Source organism: Carlito syrichta, unplaced genomic scaffold (genome assembly GCF_000164805.1).
Source record: "Carlito syrichta isolate Samal-C Ts95f unplaced genomic scaffold, Tarsius_syrichta-2.0.1 Scaffold304715, whole genome shotgun sequence".
Classification (NCBI taxonomy): domain Eukaryota; kingdom Metazoa; phylum Chordata; class Mammalia; order Primates; family Tarsiidae; genus Carlito; species Carlito syrichta.
Window position 1 is genome coordinate 23,393 of NW_007248811.1, and position 18,789 is coordinate 42,181.

Consider the following 18,789-nt stretch of genomic DNA (forward strand, 5'->3'; position numbering starts at 1 on the left):
GAGCCCAGCAGGTCGAGGCTGCAGTGGCCGGGAGAGGCCACTGCACTCCAGTCTGGGTGACAGAGTGAGATTCCAACTCAAAAAATAAAATAAAATAAAACAAATCACTCAGTCTCAGGTATTCCATTATACCAGCACAAAATAGACTAAGACAAAGGCCTATATCATTTTCATCAGAAAAAGAGAATTCTTATACCTCCAGATATAAATATAACACTTAAGTGTAAGTCCTATCTATGGGCCAAATACTAACATAGAACAGTTCTCCTCAAAGAAGCCCTATTCCTGGGAGGAAGCATGTGGCATGGTGGTTGAGGGTACAGGCTAGGCCTGACCTTGAATCCCAGCTCTACTACTGGTCAGTGACATGACCTTGAGTGGGTCCTTGGACATCTCTGTAGATCAGGGGAGGAAACTACAGCATCCACTTCATAGAGTTGCTGCAAGGATTGTCTGGAGTTGTAGGAATCAGGTGCCTAGGGCTGCACACTGCCCATGATTAAAAAAAAAAAAAAAAAGCAGCTGGGACTAGGATCAGGAGGCCTCTGGGAGCTCAATCACTGAGGGCAAGCACAGGCAGACCCAAAAATAGCAAAGTTCATAGCCTAGGAAAGGTTGGATGTAGAAAAAAAAAGTGACCTTTGTCTGAGGATCCAGGGAAGGTAGGTACTAGGTAAGGAGACAGGAAAGTTGTCATTTTTATGGATAGTTGCATTTTAGTATTCAGTGTCTCTTAAACTTCAGGATCAAAGATAACAAGAATACATGGTTACCATTTCACATTTATTTTGTTTTGCAAGGATCAGGTACTAATACTGTATCCTCTTCCCAAAGGTGTTGACTTCGAGCAGAATAACCCAGCCATGGAAGTCTGTAGTGCCCAGAGTTTTTAAAATAAGTTACTCTTGACTTTCCTAGGGAAAAATTAAGTCTGTCCAAAGATCAGGCAATTGAACAGCGAGATGACAAATAACCTTTGCCTTGCCATTTTTCCATTACCAACATTGTGCTTGTAGTTCTCCCCTCTTCTCTAGTTTCAAAATGCACTCTTGTGAACACACCCTGCATTTATCACTTGTTTCCATATATTTTCAGTTAATGTTTCATGAGAATATCTATTGGTAGATTTCGTGTTTCCAACTACAGGCTTACCCTCATACTTTTGAGTCTATTGGTAAAGAGAAAAATCATAGACAAAAGATGTGAATAGTGGCGGTGAGCAAGTAAAAACTTGAGAAGACCCATGGGCTGCTTTTCAAGTTCTGCTAGCGTTTGCTACAAGTATAAGTGCTGACAACAAGCAGTACTGGCCCCATTCTAATCAGAGGTTGGCCCTTGGCCCTTGTAATGAGAGATTTGTAGCCTAAAAGATTGTTCACCAATGTTGCTCCAAACGTTTTTCTTAGAGATAAGTTTACATTTAACATACAACCATTGCCATGTACATTATGTATGCCATGTTATATGTGTATATTATGTAGAACATATTATCTGTCATCAAATATACAGTTATTAAGATTGTATATGGCTAGCCAGGTGTGGTGGCTCACACCTGTAACCTCAGCACTTTGGGAGACTGAGGCAAGAGGAATGCCTGAGCCCACAGGTTCAAGACCAGACTGGGCAACACAGCAAGACCACGTCTCTACAATAAATCAAAAAAATTAGCCAAGCGTGGTGGCACATGCCTGTAGTTCCAGCTACTTGGAAGGCTGAGGTGGAAGGATCACCTGAGCCCAGCAGGTCAAGGCTGCAGTGACGGTGAGCATGCCACTGCACTCCAGCCTGGGCAACAGAGTGAGACTCCGAATCAAAAAAAAAAAAAAAGATCATATATGGCTGGGCACAGTGGCTTATGCATATAATCCCAGCACTTTGGGAGCCTGAGGTGGGAGATTTGCTTGAGCCCAGGAGTTTGAGGCCAGCTAGGCAACAGAGTAGACCTTGTTGCTACAAGAAATCAAAAATTCATCATGCATAGTGGTGCACGTCTGTAGTCCCAGCTACTTGGGAGGCTGAGACAGAAGGATTACCTGAGCCCAGGAGGTCAAGGTTGCAGTGAGCTGTGATTGTGCCACTAGCCTGAGCAACAGAGTGAGACTCCTCAACTCAAAAAAAGATATATAATTATTAAAATCATTTATTCATTACAGATACAAATGATACAATAGTCATCAATTTAACCTCACAAGTGGTAATTTGAGAGAACAGATGACTTAAGATGCTCTTTCAACAATTGGGGAGATTTGAATATAGGCCATGACAATGACATTGTGGTTATGTAGGAGAATGTCCTTGTCCTTAGGAGACAGATGCTGAAGTGTTTAGGGGGAAGCATCCGGATGTCCACTACGGAGTCTCAAAAGGTTCAGGGGTGGGAGAAAGCGCTTGTCCAGAGAAGAAGAAAGCAAATGTGGAAATGTCAGCAATTTGTGAATCTAGTCAAAAGTAGACTGGCCCTCACTGTACTATTCTTGCCACTTCTCTGTATATTTGAAATATTGTCTAAAAGATATTTTTAAAAGATAGCTCTTGTTATGATTATGCACAAAAGCCTACTTCCTCCCAGGAAAACAGAACATATGTGTAGAAACACTAGAAACGTTCTAAAAATCTTGATTGAAATGCATTGCCAAAATCAGAATATTTTTGTGTAAAATCTTACAACTAAAAATAAAATGCCTGTCTTTACTCCAACCAGTGAGTTAATACATATTTCTATATTGGTACATAACAAAGTCAAATCATTCGTAATAAAAACAAGAACAATATGTACAAGACAGTGAAGATGAATAAAAAAATAAACACTCAAGATTGGTGGAAAACTTTTAAGGAATTCTTTAAGATTTCACATTTGGGCAGGCGCAGAGGCTCACATCTATAATTTCAGCACTTTGGGAAGCCAAGGCAGAAGGATCGCTTGAGGCCAGGAGATTGAGACCAGCCTGGGCAACATAGCGAGACCTCATCAATACAAAAAAGCAAAAAATTAGCCAGGCAGGATGATGCATGCCTGTACTGCCGGCTAGTCAGGAGGCTGAGGTAGAAGGATCACCTGAGTTCATAAGGTCAAGGCTGTGGTGAGCCATGATCATGCCACTGCACTCCAGCCTGGACAACAGAGACCCTAACTCAAAATGAAATAAAATAAAATAGATTTCACATTTGTTCTCCAATGTAAATAAGGCCCTAAGATTTTAGAGCTGAGAAGGATCAGGGAGAAATACAGTGTGGTAGTGCAGTCCTCAATTTGTAGGTGATATAATGCAGGGTCCGAGAAAATTCTACAAGTATGGAAGTGCACAAGTGTTTAAAAGCTGTTAAGTGCTTTTAAAATTGATCTGGAACCCCTTCCTGTGAGTTACAATCAGCATTAGATCAATGTCCCTTGGAAATGTCTTGCTTATTTCATGGAACTTTTTCCAGTAGACTTCAATTTAGTCTCCAAGTTTAAATAATTGAAGTTCCAAAAAGTCTGAAGTATTTCCAGTTGAAAAAAGAGTAAGTCAAGTGTTTTCACAAGTTTTTTAGAACAACGAACAAAATACATTTGGTAAAAAAAAAAAAAAAAAAAAAAAGAATAATGAGAAATAAAAACTAAACACAGGACCAACAAAAGGTTGAAGAATGACCATGTTAGTCATCCTGCTTTGCCAAATAAAACCACAAATTACTGCGTATCTTCTTCCCTCTTCTTAAACATGCTTCTGAAGCAATAATTCCATTCATTCATTCATGTATTCAAATATTTAAGTACCTAACCTGCTTAAAGAACTTCATGGCCAGAAGGACTTCATGGCCATGTTGCAATTTTTTTAAAGTTTTCAAAGTTTATTTAGAAAATAAATTAGAGAGAGAGAGAGAGACAGAGAGAGAGAGAGAGATTGAGAGGGAGAGAGAGAGGGAGGGAGGGAGGGAAAGAGGGAGGGAGAGGAGATTCACCTCCCCAAGGTAGGGGAGGGGGCCAAAGCTAAGAAAACATGGTGGCTATAGCTCAAAGAACACATGGCCTGGCCAGTGCTTAACAAAACAATGGCCCATACTGCAGTTTTTAAAACTATGTTACACTGCCCTTCTGTGACAGCATTTTTCTGGACATGAAGTTACTTTTCAAGCATAAATATGCAACTAAATTGAAAATATTCCTCCATACCTAAGCTTTATGAAACATGAACTGTGCGCAAATATCATAACTCCATATTGGAAGAAAAACATCATCTAAGAGGGAAAAAAAACCATCCAAGCTTACTCCTGGGACTCTGAACCCTTAAGCAACTGTTGAGATGGCCCTTTATTGGATCTTGCCCTTAATTATGAGGTTCATGCAGTCTTAAGCTTGGGTTTCAAAAACCATTAATAATTACCCTTAAATAGCAAACAAATGGAAAATTTCATAATCTGGGTGGTGCATCTGTAAAGACTATAAAAGTTGCATGATACTGCTCAGCTCTTCACGCTCCTATTGGATTCTTCTAACTGCTTCACAGTTGGGCAAACAGGTCAGTGTGATTTCATTACTACCTAGAGCTCCTGCTTGCATTTACACTCTGCTTCCTTTCAGAATGGGAAAGAGAATGGTCTGGAGAGAGGGTGGGTTTATGCCATCTAAAGGCATCACCTGTAACTTAGAAACTACAAGCCGTGGTCAGATATTCTTCAAGACCACAGCCTACAGACTACAGACCAGGTACCTGAAAAGTGGAGAATGTCATTAATTACTCATAAAAATGTTTGATTCCAGAACTGCCTCCTAAGAATTGGAACGTAACATGCTAAGATGATGATTTGCAAACACACTGGTAATAACTGGTGCCATTCCCACTCTGACCCTCTTTACCTCCCCTCTCTTTTCCTTATTTGACTCCATCTATGCCAAGGATACAGCCCAATGGCACCAAAATCCTGCTGATGACCCTCAGCATAAAACTCCACTTCAGCTTTGTGCTAAGTTTGTTTTCTTCCCAATTTACAGGACATCAGAATGAGTACTAAGAAATCTCCTGAAGAACTGAAGAGCATTTTTGAAAAATACGCAGTCAAAGAAGGTGACCCAGATCAGCTTTCAAAGGATGAGCTGAAGCTATTGATCCAAGCTGAATTCCCCAATTTACTCAAAGTGAGTGTCCATCTGCAGAGTCCACTGAACCGGATCTCTGATGGTGGGAGGGGAGGGAAGGGATGAGAGAGGATACTGGTGGAGCTTCATGGGGGATATTGCTTGAAGGAGGACAGATAAAGGTGGGCTTTCTTCCCCTTGAGTCAGGCCACATTTCAGGAGGCAAGCTCCCAGAAAGCAAGGGCCAAGCCTTCTATCTTTCCCACAGCTTCAACACAGAACTCTCCAGGACTAGACATGGTAAACAGAAGTGATGCCAAGCTATGCCTGGAAGACCCACAAGTCGCCAAGCAAACCCACCAAGGCCTTCAGCCTGGATTCAGTACCTCTGTGCCAGGCTTTAGGAAAACAAAGAGGACTGCAAAATAATGTTAGGTGGCCTTGAACATAAAATCCCTCAATAAGATCAACACTTCCTTGGCAGTCCATTAAGAAAACCCGCTGACAAACTGCCCTGTTGACACACATTTATATATCAAGAGCATTTAAAAATTTGTGTTCATTTGTGTTAATCACTTAAATTTGTGTTGAGGCAACCATGCATTTCTAAACAACTTTCAGGAAAGGACTAAATTTCTTTGGCCATAAAGTTTTACATCAAAACCATCCCAGAGTTGTCAAAATTAAAACACAGTAGAGGCAATAAACAGGGTGCTGAGAAAGCTGATTCTCTGTAGGCGATATGCAGCATTTTCCTTCCTCTTGTTAAGGAAAAAATTATTCATGACACTTGTTAAAGATGGTAAGGCAGCCAGGCATGGTGGCTCATGCCTGTAATCCCAGCACTTTGGGCGGTGGAGGCGAGAGGATTGTCTTAGCTCAGGGGTTCAAGACTAGCCTGGGCAACTTGGTGAGCCCTCATCTCTACAACAAATAAATTTTAAAAATTAGCCAGACATGGTGGCACACACCTGTAATTCCAGCTACTTGAAAGGCCGAGGTGGAAGGATTGCCTGAGTCCAGCAGGTCCAGGCTGCAGTGGCCATGAGCATGCCATTGCACTCCAGCCTGGGCAACAGAGTGAGACTCTGACTCAAAAAAAAAAAAAAAAAAAGATGGTAAGGCAGAGGTTTTCAAGGAGAGACGTGGCAGTAGAGATAGAGACCATTGCAAAGGAGTCTTGCGGGGGGAGAGAAATTGGGTTCAACTCCAACAAGGACAAGTGGGGAGGTTATAACCAAAAAGCAGGATTGGGTTTAGTGGATGGAAAATTCCTAAGGAAACAAATTCCTAAGGGGTCTCTGGCTAAACTGCCTTGATAGGATTTTTGCTGAATGCAGACCAGGGTGATGAGAGATCAAAGGTGGTCAGACAAGAACAGAGAAGGAAGTCCAAGTTGGGGCCTAGTCAAGCAGAAGTCTCGGGGAACCTGACTAAAGTTTTGATCAAAGGAGAAAGTCTTTGTCGCTTTGCAAAAAGCCATCTTCACAATGAAAGCAACTGTCATTACATTCAACTCAGTCACTATTTAGCTCCAACTTCAGAAGAAAGCATTTGCTTCAAGGATCCCTGCTTTCCAGATTTTAAACAGAAATATATTTTCTGCCAAGATGACAGTTGGAAACACTTCTGCTTTTACTACTAAAAAGAAAAAAAGCTGAATTCAATGACCTTATAATCAGATATTTCTTCATTTTCTTATAATTGAAATATAAAAGACCTTTAAAAAACACTTATAAGCATTAGTAGGAAAGGCTTTTTAATTAAAAAACAAAAGTTTTTGAGAAATGCTAACTTTTTAAAATGCTTAATTTTTTCTAAAAAGAAGAAAAAATAATAATATAACAGGAAATCCTAGGCAATCTACTCAAACATGTTGTTTTAAAAGACAAGACAAGCCGGGCTCGGTGGCTCAGCCTGTAATCCCGTGCTTTGGGAGGCTGAGGTGAGTGGATTGCCTGAGCCCGTGGGTTCGAGACCCGCCTGGGCAACTTGGCGAGACCTCATCTCTACAATAAATCAAAAAAATTAGCCGGGTGTGGTAGCGCGTGCCTATAGTTCCAGCTACTTGGAAGGCTGAGACAGAAGGATCGCCGGAGCCCAGCAGGTCAAGGCTGCGGTGGCCAGGAGCATGCCACTGCACTCCAGTCTGGGTGAGAGAGTGAGACTCCAACTCAAAAAAAAAAAAAGAAAGACAAGTAAATTTTTCTATACTTGATGTATTTCCTATTTTAAAAAAAGCATATAAGGTTTTTGTAATTCAGAAAAAGGTAGGAAGACTAATGGTAAGTTTTGAAAATCTACTTACATATACCTGATTATATTTTTCCATGAGAATAACTAAGTTTTTCCAGCTATTCTGTGTTTATATAAATCATCATCTTGTATAGTTTAGAATCTAGTAGATGCTCTGGGAAAACAGTGCTTTGTATTTATAAAATAGATGCTGAATAACTAACCTACAGTTTGGTCTTGTAATCATAGAGAGTGCCAAGTGTCTTTGTAGAAATCATAGAGGTTGAAATATATCTTGCCATAGAGATCTATTGCCCAACAATGTGAATGTACTTAACACTACTGAACTGTACACTTAAAAATGATTAAGATGACAAATTATGTTATATGTTCTTCACCACAATTTATATATCCATATATACATACAGTTTAATTTTGAAATAGGCATAAACTAAACTATTATTTCAATAGGTTTTATAAGTACTATTTCGCCACAGATAGACTCCCACCTGAAAGTCCAAGCAAGAATGGCTTTAAGATTCTAGTTTTATGGCAGAAACAAAAATTAAGTTTTCTTAAGATACTACAGGAAAGTCAGTAATCAAAAAGCTGAACACAAGTCATGCAACACCTCAGAGAGTGGTTCCCCAAGCATAGTCAGCACCACCTGACAGCCTGTTGAAAATACAGATTCTCAGGCCCGCCCCTGGCCTAGGGAAGTAGAAATTGGGGGTGAGGCTGGCAATATGTATTTACTAAGGTCTGCAAGCCCACTGAGTGATTCTGATGCATACTAAAGTGTGGGAACCATTGATGCAAAGTCATCTTGCACAGCCTAGGATTTGGGAAAAACTGGGGGAGTGACTTGTTTAAGAGATTGTGCTCTGGAGCCAATGTGTGGACCCCAAGCCCTCTGCTAGCCAGCTGTGTCCTCTGGAGCAAGTAACCAGCTGTCTCTGAGCCTCGGTTTCCTCACCTATAAAGTGGATCTCCTCTACAGGGTTGTTGGAAGAATGATAGAGGCTGCCCAAAGCCCTTGGCATCATGCTGGCCAGCAGGGAGCCCTCACTGCCTGCTGCCTCATGTAATGTGCCAGCCTCATCCATGGGGCCAGAGACAAAAGCAACTCCTCAGTGGCTCACGCCTATAATCCCAGCACTTTGGGAGGCTGAGGTGAGAGGATTGCCTGAGCCCACAGGTTCGAGATCAGCCTGGGTAACTTGGTGGGACCTTATCTCTACAATAAATCAAAAACTTAGCCAGGCATGGTGGTGCATGCCTGTAGTTCCAGCTACTTGGAAGGCTGAGGCGGGAGGATAGCCTGAGCCCAGCAGGTTGAGACCACGGTGGCTGTGAGCATGCCACTGCACTCTAGCCTGGGCGACAGAGTGAGACTCCAACTCAAAAAAAAAAAAAAAAAACTTTGGAATAGGGGTCCCCAGCTGTTTGTGGGCCATGGGCAGACCAATGAAGCCCGTGGACCTTTCTCAGAAGAATGTTTTTAGAGGCATAAAGAAAAACACATGAGATCACATAAGAAACTAGTTTTATTAAAATATACATTATATTAAAGTAATAAATGTATGGTATACTAAAAAGCAGGAGATAGCCAGTCTTTTTACATAGAGCAATACTACAACTAAAACTGGTTTGTCCCCCTCTGTCAGTTGCATGTGACTGAAAACTGGGGCTATCTTCTTGGCATGCAGACCCAGGGTCTTAAATTTCAGAGAACGTGTTGCAGTAACTGATTTGTTTTGTTTTGTTTTGTTTTCCCTCCCCTACCCCATCCTTTGCATCTAAACCAGGGTCCAAATACCCTAGATGATCTCTTTCAAGAACTGGACAAGAATGGAGATGGAGAAGTTAGTTTTGAAGAATTTCAAGTGTTAGTAAAAAAGATATCCCAGTAAAGAAGAAAACAAAACAGTATCCTTAGCACCAAAAGTATCCTGGGCAGTGGCCTTATCCTATGTGAAATCCCCAATGTCTCTGATTTAATTCCTTGTGATTATAATGATCTGGCTGTGAGGTCCAATTACTGTTAATAAAGAAATTCTTAGACATGTCTCATCTTGTTAAGTACTGATCCTCATAACTTAGTAGATTTGAAAATAACCATAGTCTGATTCATCTAATTCTACAGATTTTTTAAAAATTGCTGAATGATACCTTGTGATAACACAAAAGAAAATGAAGTAAAAGGAATCTAAAAAAAGAAAATAAAAGAAAAAACTATTTTTAAAAAAGTAAAGGCCGGGCTCAGTGGCTCAGCCTATAATCCCAGCACTTTGGGAGGCCGAGGTAAGTGGATTGCCTGAGCCCACGGGTTTGAGACCAGCCCGGGCAACTTGACGAGGCCTCGTCTCTACAATAAAATAAAAAATAGCCAGGTGTGGTAGCATGCACCTGTAGTTCCAGCTACTTGGCAGGCTGAGGCAGACAGATCGCCGGAGCCCAGCAGATTAACACTGGGGTGGTTGTGAGCGTGCGTGCCACTGCACTCCAGTCTGGGCAAAGGAGTGAGACTCCAACTCAAAAAATAATAGTAATAATAAAATAAAAATAAAATAAAAGTAAAAAGAGGGCCAGAATAGCTCCATGATCTTGCCCAAGACTACAAAGATTGTGTGGGAGACTTGGAAAGAATCCTGAAGTACCAAACCAATTCCCTCACCCCACTTTTCCACCAGAATCACCCTGTTCCTTGCTCTCCTGCCCCAAACACTCAGTGCTCGCATCCTGTCCAATTTCAACTCTCTTCTCATGCTATTCATTAGCTACTGAAAAATAGACCTCACAAAACAGACACTTGTCTTTCCACCACCTCCCAGCACTCACTGTGCTTTTTGAATGAAGAACTTTCATGGGAACAGAAGGAACACAGGACCAAGATTCTGACTCACGCATCACTGATGGGGTGGCCTATGGTCTCAGTTCTGGCGCATGATGTGTGACATAAAAGATGACAGGAAGACCTTGGGTCCTTCCAGGTCTAGTCATCCTGTGCTCTGCCCTCAAGTTCTACTTGTTGAGTCCAGCTAGGGGGATGAAGAGAGTGAGGAATAGGGAAGGAGGATCTCACAGAGGAGGAAGGGTAACTTTCTTCTACCCCTTACCAGACAGAGTTAAAACGTTAAAGCTCAAGTTCAAGTTAGCCCAAGATAACAATGGTTCAAGCTAGTCCCAATATCCTGCCACAGAAGTGCCCTGAAAGCTAGGTCTTTATTTTTTTTTCTTTTTTTTTGAGTTGGAGTCTCACTCTGTCACCCAGACTGGAGTGCAGTGGCCTCTCCCGGCCACCGCAGCCTCGACCTGCTGGGCTCCGGCGATCCTTCCGCCTCAGCCGTCTGAGTAGCCGGAACTACAGGTGCGCGCTACCATGCCCGGCTAGTTTTTTGATTTATTGTAGAGATGAGGTCTCGCTGCCCAGGCGGGTCTCGAACCCGCGGGCTCAGGCAATCCACTCACCTCAGCCTCCCAAAGGCACGGGATTACAGGCTGAGCCACTGAGCCCGGCGCTAGGTCTTTATTTTCCTTTTACCCTCACAACTCTCTCCCCTCAAAAACATCCAAAAGTATCACGTTGCCTTTGAACAGTCTCTCTCAACCTTTTTAAAAAAATCACTGTCACCCTCCTAAGAAGGCTTGTTAAACACTTTGTTCTAGTTGCCCGGCCTAATGAAATTTTAATTTCAGATACACTGTGTACATCTGTTTATGTACTGTGTGTGTATCTGTACTTTAGACATGGAGTAAGCTTTTCTTGCCCCACTGCTGCCCTCCCCACCAAAAACCCAACTGTAATCCCCTTGGGAGTGACATCACCTTTGAACAATGTTCTTTGGACTTTTAATTTTGACTTCATGCTCTAGAACCAAAACTGCCATATTATACCTTCTGTAGTTGACATCAGAGAGATAGGGAATAATTTCCACTTTCAAATGTAGAAAATGACAATACTGAATGGTTTTCAAACTACAAGTCCTCTCAAAGATTCTGCCCTATGACCCTACCCTCAAGCTGAGAATCACTGCCTGCAAAGTACTGCCTTTGACCTGATTTTGTTTTTAACCTAATGAACTTGGAGGTATACGCTGGGTCTGTCAGTCAAGTTGGTTGCTATCACTTCCCCAGTAGCTGGAAAGCTCTCCGAGCTGAGCAGAGGAACACATGGCCATGTTCTCACCTCCTCCACCCATAAAGGAGGTAGGTGGCCACCTAAAGGGGCCCATCCACAAACTGGACAGGACTAGGCTCATCTCTGTGGAATTTGATCCCAGAGAGAGGGAAATCCTGGTTAGTGTAGGCACAAGGTGGGGCCAGGTGGCCAAACTGAGCAAGGCACAAGATGAGTAGGCAGTGGCTCAGAGGGCAGGGTGGGGTGACATATATTCAAATTGACATGAACATGTGCTAAAAAAAATCTCTGCAAGTACACACAGAAACTAATAGCAGTGGTTACACATTAAAAGAGGCCTGGGCAGATGCAGGGCAGAAATGTGAGGACCATTTTTCACTTGATATCTTACTGCACATTTTGATTTTTGAACCATATGGACATGCAGCCCATCAAAAAGAATAAATGAACATTTTCAATAAAAAGAGAGCACTTTTAAATTCTGTGTTGCTGCTTTTTGTGATAAGTCTCTCAGCACTCTGTTATTGAGAATAGTACAAACTATCTAACTTTGGGGAGGAGAGTATGACTGTGGAGATTTGGGAGAAAATGACATAATTATGGAAGTTCTCCCAGTAATAAAATGAAATTCATGGGAAGCCACTTCAAACATCTAGAAACTTAACCAGAAAAAAAAGGAAAGTGACTTCTAACCCTTCCACCGAGAAACAGAGGAGATTTTTGTATACAGTCGAGGGAATGTCTGAATATAATTTGTATCATTCTAATTCAACACAAGAGCATTCTCATGATATCAAAACACTTAAACATTTCTAATGACTGATTATATTCCACCATAGGGATAACCCATAATAGTCTTAACTATTTCCCCATTGTGGGGCATTTAGATTGTTGTCATTTCTGATTCTTCTAAATGTTATGATGAGTAGATTGTTGTCATTTCTTATTCTTCTAAATGTTATAATGAGTACTTATTCATATAAGGAACATTTCAGAGTTCCTTAGGAGAATTTTTGAGAAGTAAATGTCTGAGTCAGAGGGTATGGATATTTCTATGGTTTGTGGAGCAGACAACCTAACTGATTTCCCAAAAGGTTGTACGATTCATAGCTCTACAAGCAGGCGGGACAATGCCAGCATTAACTGGTCATTTTAACAACTTTATTAGTCACAACAGTCACATCTTCTATTTGTTGCTGGTTCTAATAGGAATCCATCACTATTTCACCATTAAGTTTACTATTGGCTATTGGTTTGTAAAATATATTATCTACCTTATTTAAGAAGCACCAGGTCGGGCATGATGGCTCACGCCTGTAATCCTAACACTTTGGTAGTCCAAGGCAAGGGGATTGCTTGAGCCCAGGAGTCTGAGACCAGCCTGGGGAACATAGAGACCTGTCTCTACCAAAAAAAAAAAATCAAAATAATTAGCCAGGTATGGTGGTGTTTGCCTGGAGTCGTAGAAGGTCAAAGCTGCAGTGAGGTATGATTGTGCCACTGCACTCCAGTCTGAGTGACAGAGTGAGACTCCGACTCAAAAAAAAAAAGTACCAGTCTCTTCCTAGTTTGTTATGAGATTATGAGCACCAGGGTTTGGATACTGAGTATCTATGGTGCTATGGGTATGGTGCTATGGCTTGACTCTCTTTTGTTCAACCAATGTGATGTGCTCATAGATTTAATTCCCAGGATAAATACTCTATCCAGTCATAATCAACTATTCTATAATGCTGCTAAATTAGACATTCTAATATTTTATTTAAGATTTTCACATCTTCATTCCTAACTGACATTAGTCTATAGTTTGGGTTTTTGTTATTTGTTGTATGTGCTTTGTGAAGTTCTAATATCTAGGCAGTGCTAGCTTCCCATTTTAGCCTATGTTCTAGGTAGCTACAAGCTCCTCACAGAGTAAATATACATTATCTATTTCAACTCCAGCATATGTAAAGCACCTACTCTGGGCAAGTCATTATGCAAGATGCCATAAGAGGTACAGATTTCCAGACCTCTGAGATTCTAAGTCAGTAAGTCTGGGATCAGTCAGGGAAAAAGATTCATTGAAAAAGTAGCATTTCACTTGGGATTTGTAGGCAGCATCTTGAGGGGAGCATGCAGGGAAGAGGCAGCAATAGGTATTCAGAAAAAGAGAAAATACCCCAAGTAAACACATCATGTCCAAGTGCAAGGCAGTTCAGGGAACACACACACTATGTTTTTGAGCAGAATGCCCGGTATGAGGAGTAAAGAGGGCACAGTGACTTCAGATCGTGAAAGTCCCTGGTTGCCACACTAAAGAGTCCACCCAAGGTCCAAATGGGAGCAGGAAGGTGTAGGAGTCACAGAGCAACATGAATGTGCTTTAAGATGAGGTGGGCACTAATAAGGAATCTGAAAGGGTGCAAGGGACACAGAGTAGAGGCTAGGGACATGCAGGGGACCTCCACAGCAAGCCCAGCAAGAACAGTGGCAAAATACTAGAAACACATCAGAAAGATACCTTCTCTGGCTGGCTGGATTTTACTGATATGGACAAATGAACATTTGAGGTTAACTCTCAAGAAGAATGAAAACAAATGGAGTGTGTGTGTGTCCATCTGATTGGCCTTCTTGGCCTCATTTCCAACATTGATCTTATCTCCACACATCCAATAGGCTTCCCTTGAATTTCCTCTCGAATCAACAGTACCAGCATTTTGTCAGCCACAAAACTCCAGTTCTCACTAGACTGTAGGATGCACCAAAGCCAGGATTTTATCTGTTCTTTTATTGATGTCTCCCCAAGTGAAGATTAGGGCCCGGTATATAGGACGGGCTCAATAGGTATTTGCTGAATAAATGATCCTTGACTATCCAGTCACTACATCTTGGTGATTCTTCCCATAAAGCCACTCTGCCAGCTGGCCCTCGCTACTGTAACTACAGCTCCTTAACTCACAGACTAGGGCTCCAACACATGCCCTGCCTGGAGTCTTCTCTCCCCTCTCATCCTTCAAGTTCCCATGCCAGATGAACCTTCCAAAAGTACCCACTCTTTAGTAGAGCGATTTATGTTCCTCTGGGTATATTCTCAGAAGCCGGATTGCTGAATCATATAGTAGCTCAATTTTTAATTCTTTGAAAAAACACCACACAGCACCATTCACAAGAGCAAAAACATGGAACCAACTCCAATGCCCATCGATAGTGGACTAGATAAAGAAAATCTGGGCCGGGCTTGGTGGCTCAGCCTGTAATCCCACGCCTTTGGGAGGCTGGGGTGAGTGGATTGCCAGAGCCCGCGGGTTCGAGACCCAACTGGGCAACTTGGCGAGACCTCATCTCTACAATAAATCAAAAATTAGCCGGGTGTGGTAGTTTCAGCTACTGGAAGGCTGAGGCGGGTGTAGTAGTTCCAGCTACTGGATGCTGAGGCGGAAGGATCGCCGGAGCCCAGCAGGTCGAGGCTGCGGTGGCTGGGAGTGGCCACTGCACTCCAGTCTGGGCAACAGAGTGAGATTCCAACTCAAAAACAACAACAACAACAACAACGAAACCAAAAAAAAACAACAAAAAAAGAAAATGTGGTACATACACATGATAGAATATTACGCAGCCATAAAGAAGAACAAAATCATGTCCTTTGCAACAACATGGATGCAGCTGAAGAACATCATTCTAAGTGAATTATCACAGAAGCAAAACACTGAATCCTGTCTGTTCTCACTCATAAGCAGGCCCTAAACATTGAGCAAGCGAGCACAAAAGTGGGAACAACTAACACTGAGCACTACTAGCAGGAGGAAGGAAGGGGGATGAGGAGCACACAACCACCCCTTGGGTACCATGTCCACTACCAGGAGGAGAGAGGGCTCGCTAGAAACCCAAATCTCACCTGCACACAATTTACTTATGTAGCAAATCCTCACATGTACCCCTCAACTCTAAAATAAAAATAAAACTCATAAAAAAAAGAAAGCAACTTCTCTATTGAAATGCCTCCAGGAATGAGCACAGGATTTGCATAATGTCCCAGTTGACATGTATTTATCTTATTGGCTCCTTATTGCCTTCAGGATTAATTTTAACACTGACACTCCTGCACTTCCACAAATTTTCACCAATCTCCCTCATTTCCCTATACTCCCTTCAGGAGCCGTGTACTTCAACCAAGCTACTTACTATTTTATGATCAAATCTTAGACATTCCGGCCTAGCATATACCTCCCCTCCTTTCTGTGAAGTGTCCAAACCTTTGGCAATATTCGCTTCTTGCTCTAACCCACAGTATTTTTTCCTGATTCTGAATTCTTAAATATCTATGGTCTATCTGTGTTGTCCAATACTGTGGCCACTAGACATATGTGACTATTGGTATTTAAATGCATTAAAATTAAGTAAAATTTAAAATTCAGTTCCTAGGCCATACTAGCTACATTTCAAATGCTCCATAGCCCTATGTGGCCACCGTATTGGATGGCACAGATATAGAACATTCCATCATGGCAGAAAGTTCTGGTTGACAGAACTTTCAGCCTTCCAAGTAGCTGGAACCATAGGCACACACAACCATGCCTGGCTAATTATTGCGCTGGTAGAATTAATGAGAAATACTGCCCATATATTTGGTTATTGGTTTCGCCAGTCTGTCTTGAATCTCCAATTAAACTGCAAGTAGAGTTGTGGAGACAGCTCATTTGTAATATACTGTACTTAGGGCTGCATTGAAATGAACGAGCTCCAAGTACATGGTGACTTTCCGTTTTTCATAATCTCTTTCTACTAGCATTCAGTTATTTCACCTGCAAAAAAAATCTTTCAAGTGGTTGAAATACCCGTTCATGAGGCATTTCCCATTGAGTTCAAAGTAAAAAAGCTTTAAAATACATTAGCTTGGAAGTATTCAGTCACTCATTTATTGTTAATATTATGGACTACCCTTGTGAGTCACAAAGGGGGGGGGCTCAATCCAAAGAGTAGACTTGCTTAAGGGGGAGGAGTAAGAGGAAAAGATGTCCAAGCCATTAGGCAACAGCCACCTTGCTTGGAGAGAACATTTTTCTTTTTTCTTTTTTAAGATTTATTGAAGTATATTGATAGATAAAAATTATTTATATTCCAAACATCAAAACATGATGTTTTGATATATGTACACATTGTAAAATGTTTACCATACTCAAGCTAACTAACATATTCATCACCTCACATAGTTACTTTTGTGTCTGTGTCGTGAGAACACTTGAGATCTATTTTCTTTTTTTTCTTTTTTTTGAGTCAGAGTCTCGCTCTGTCACCCAGGCTGAAGAGCAGTGGCATGCTCACGGCCACCGCAGCCTCAACCTGCTGCAGCCTTGACCTGCTGGACTCAGGCAACCCTTCAGCCTTAGCCCTCCAAGTAACTGAAACCATAGGCTCATGCCACCATGCGTGGCTAATTTTTTTTTTTTAATTGTAGAGAAGAGGGCTCACCAAGTTGCCCAGGCTGGTCTCGAATGACTGGACTCAGGCAATCCTCTCGCCTCTGCCTGAGATCTATTTTCTTAGCAAATTTCAAGTACTTAATACAACTTTTTTTTTTTTTTAGTTGGAGTCTCACTCTATCACCCAGGCTGGAGTGCAGTGGCATGATCATGGCTCACCGCAGCCTAGAACTCCTGGGATCAGGCAAACCTTCTGCCTCAGTCTCCCAAATAGCTGGGACTACAGGCACGTGCCAGCATGCCTCGATAATTTTTTTATTTTTTTTAAGAGACAAGGTCTCTCTATGTTGCCTAGGCTGGTTTCAAACTCCTGGACTCAAGCAATCCTCCCACCTCAGCCTCCCAAAATGCTAGCTAGGATAACAAGCATGAACCGTCACACCCAGTCTGCAGACATCCTTAAACATACTAATTTCATATCTTTTGGACATATATCCAGAAGTAGAATCACTGGATCATATATAATTCTATTTTTAATTTTTTGAGGCACCTCCACATTGTTTTCCATAATAGCCATACCAATTTAAATTCCCACCAACAGTGTGCAAGGGCTCCCTTTCAGGAGAATATTTCTTTCTCCGGGTAGAAAGCAGTTATTACCTCAACCAACAGCCTGATACCAACTCTGAACCTACTGTCCCTACAGAGACAGTATCAAAGGACTATTAAGCTCTCAGACTGGTCCATAAAAGGCAATTTCACCCATATTATAGCTGTAATCTTGACAACTGCTTTTATGGGAAAAAAGTTTTTTAACTCAAGCTAACCTCCAAATGACTTCTGTAAGAACTTTTCATTAGTTGGCAGATGCTTACTTCAACATTCTAAATGCAAACCAATCCCCAAAGTAATCAAAGTTGCCTAAAAGGTTACTCTAAGTGGGTTTTGTAGGTTGTTGCTTTTTAAAAAATATCTCTTAATTTGCATATGAAGTTGTTGAAAAATAATACAAATGAGAAAAATATTTCAAACAAGGCTTCAACTAAAAGCAGGAAAATATTATGCATTAATTATGCTTAATGTGTAACAAAAATTACCTTTCACCTGAATCAACTTTTAATTATATGTGACTGTTTCACAAATCTACTATGGCAAATGTAAAGTTATTTTTAACTCTGAAAATTCCTTGATCAAACAGGAATAAACGAAGTCATACCTATGATAAATAATGAAAACTAAAATGACATCAAATACTGCAATCTCAAATATCCATTTGCATCTGACTAAAATGCTTCAAATTTCTCATCTATGTGCTGATTTTTTGTTGTTGTTGTTGCTTTGTTTTGGGGGTTTTTTTGAGTCGGAGTCTCACTCTGTCACCCAGACTGGAGTGCAGTGGCCACGCCTGGTCACTGCAGCCTCGACCTGCTGGACTCCAGCATCCTTCCGCCTCAGCCTTCCAAGTAGCCAGAACTACAGGTGCACGCTACCACAACCGACTAGTTTTTTTGATTTATTGTAGAGATGAGGTCTCGTCAAGTTGTCTAGGCGGGTCTTGAACCTGCGGGCTCAGGCAATTCACTCACCTTGGCCTCCCAAAGTGCGGGATTACAGGGTGAGCCACCAAGCCCTGCCCCTGCTGATGTGTTTTAAAGTTGGAACATGAATTGTTTTCAGAATTCTTATGTAAATTCGGATTATTTTACATTACCTTTTTCAGCAAACAATAAAGAAATGCTTAGAGTTAAGCATATCCACATGCCTACACATGAGATTGAGATCATTCTTTATATATATGCCAGAAAAGTCAAAAATGTTCTAAATATAAGGTCCACAATGTTGTGAACTACCCTCCAGATGAACTAGAGCAATAAGAAGTCAAATTCATCTGGGCTCGGTGGCTCAGCCTGTAATCCCGCGCTTTGGGAGGCTGAGGTGAGTGGATTGCCTGAGCT

The 18,789-nt window shown here is 41.6% G+C and overlaps 2 protein-coding genes across 2 annotated transcripts in view; one reads left to right on the forward strand and one right to left on the reverse strand.

Annotated features, from left to right (window-relative positions):
* Positions 1-18,789, reverse strand: part of CTPS2 (CTP synthase 2) — a gene marked incomplete at its 3' end in the record, with an annotated part of 88,830 nt that overhangs the window by 20,848 nt on the left and 49,193 nt on the right. The gene's annotated exons all lie outside the window — the stretch shown is intronic.
* Positions 4,979-9,358, forward strand: S100G (S100 calcium binding protein G). The gene is made up of 2 exons (XM_008060757.1): positions 4,979-5,116; positions 9,100-9,358. Exons 1-2 carry the CDS (start codon positions 4,982-4,984, stop codon positions 9,202-9,204), a joined length of 240 nt encoding a protein of 79 aa, XP_008058948.1. The 5' UTR covers positions 4,979-4,981; the 3' UTR covers positions 9,205-9,358.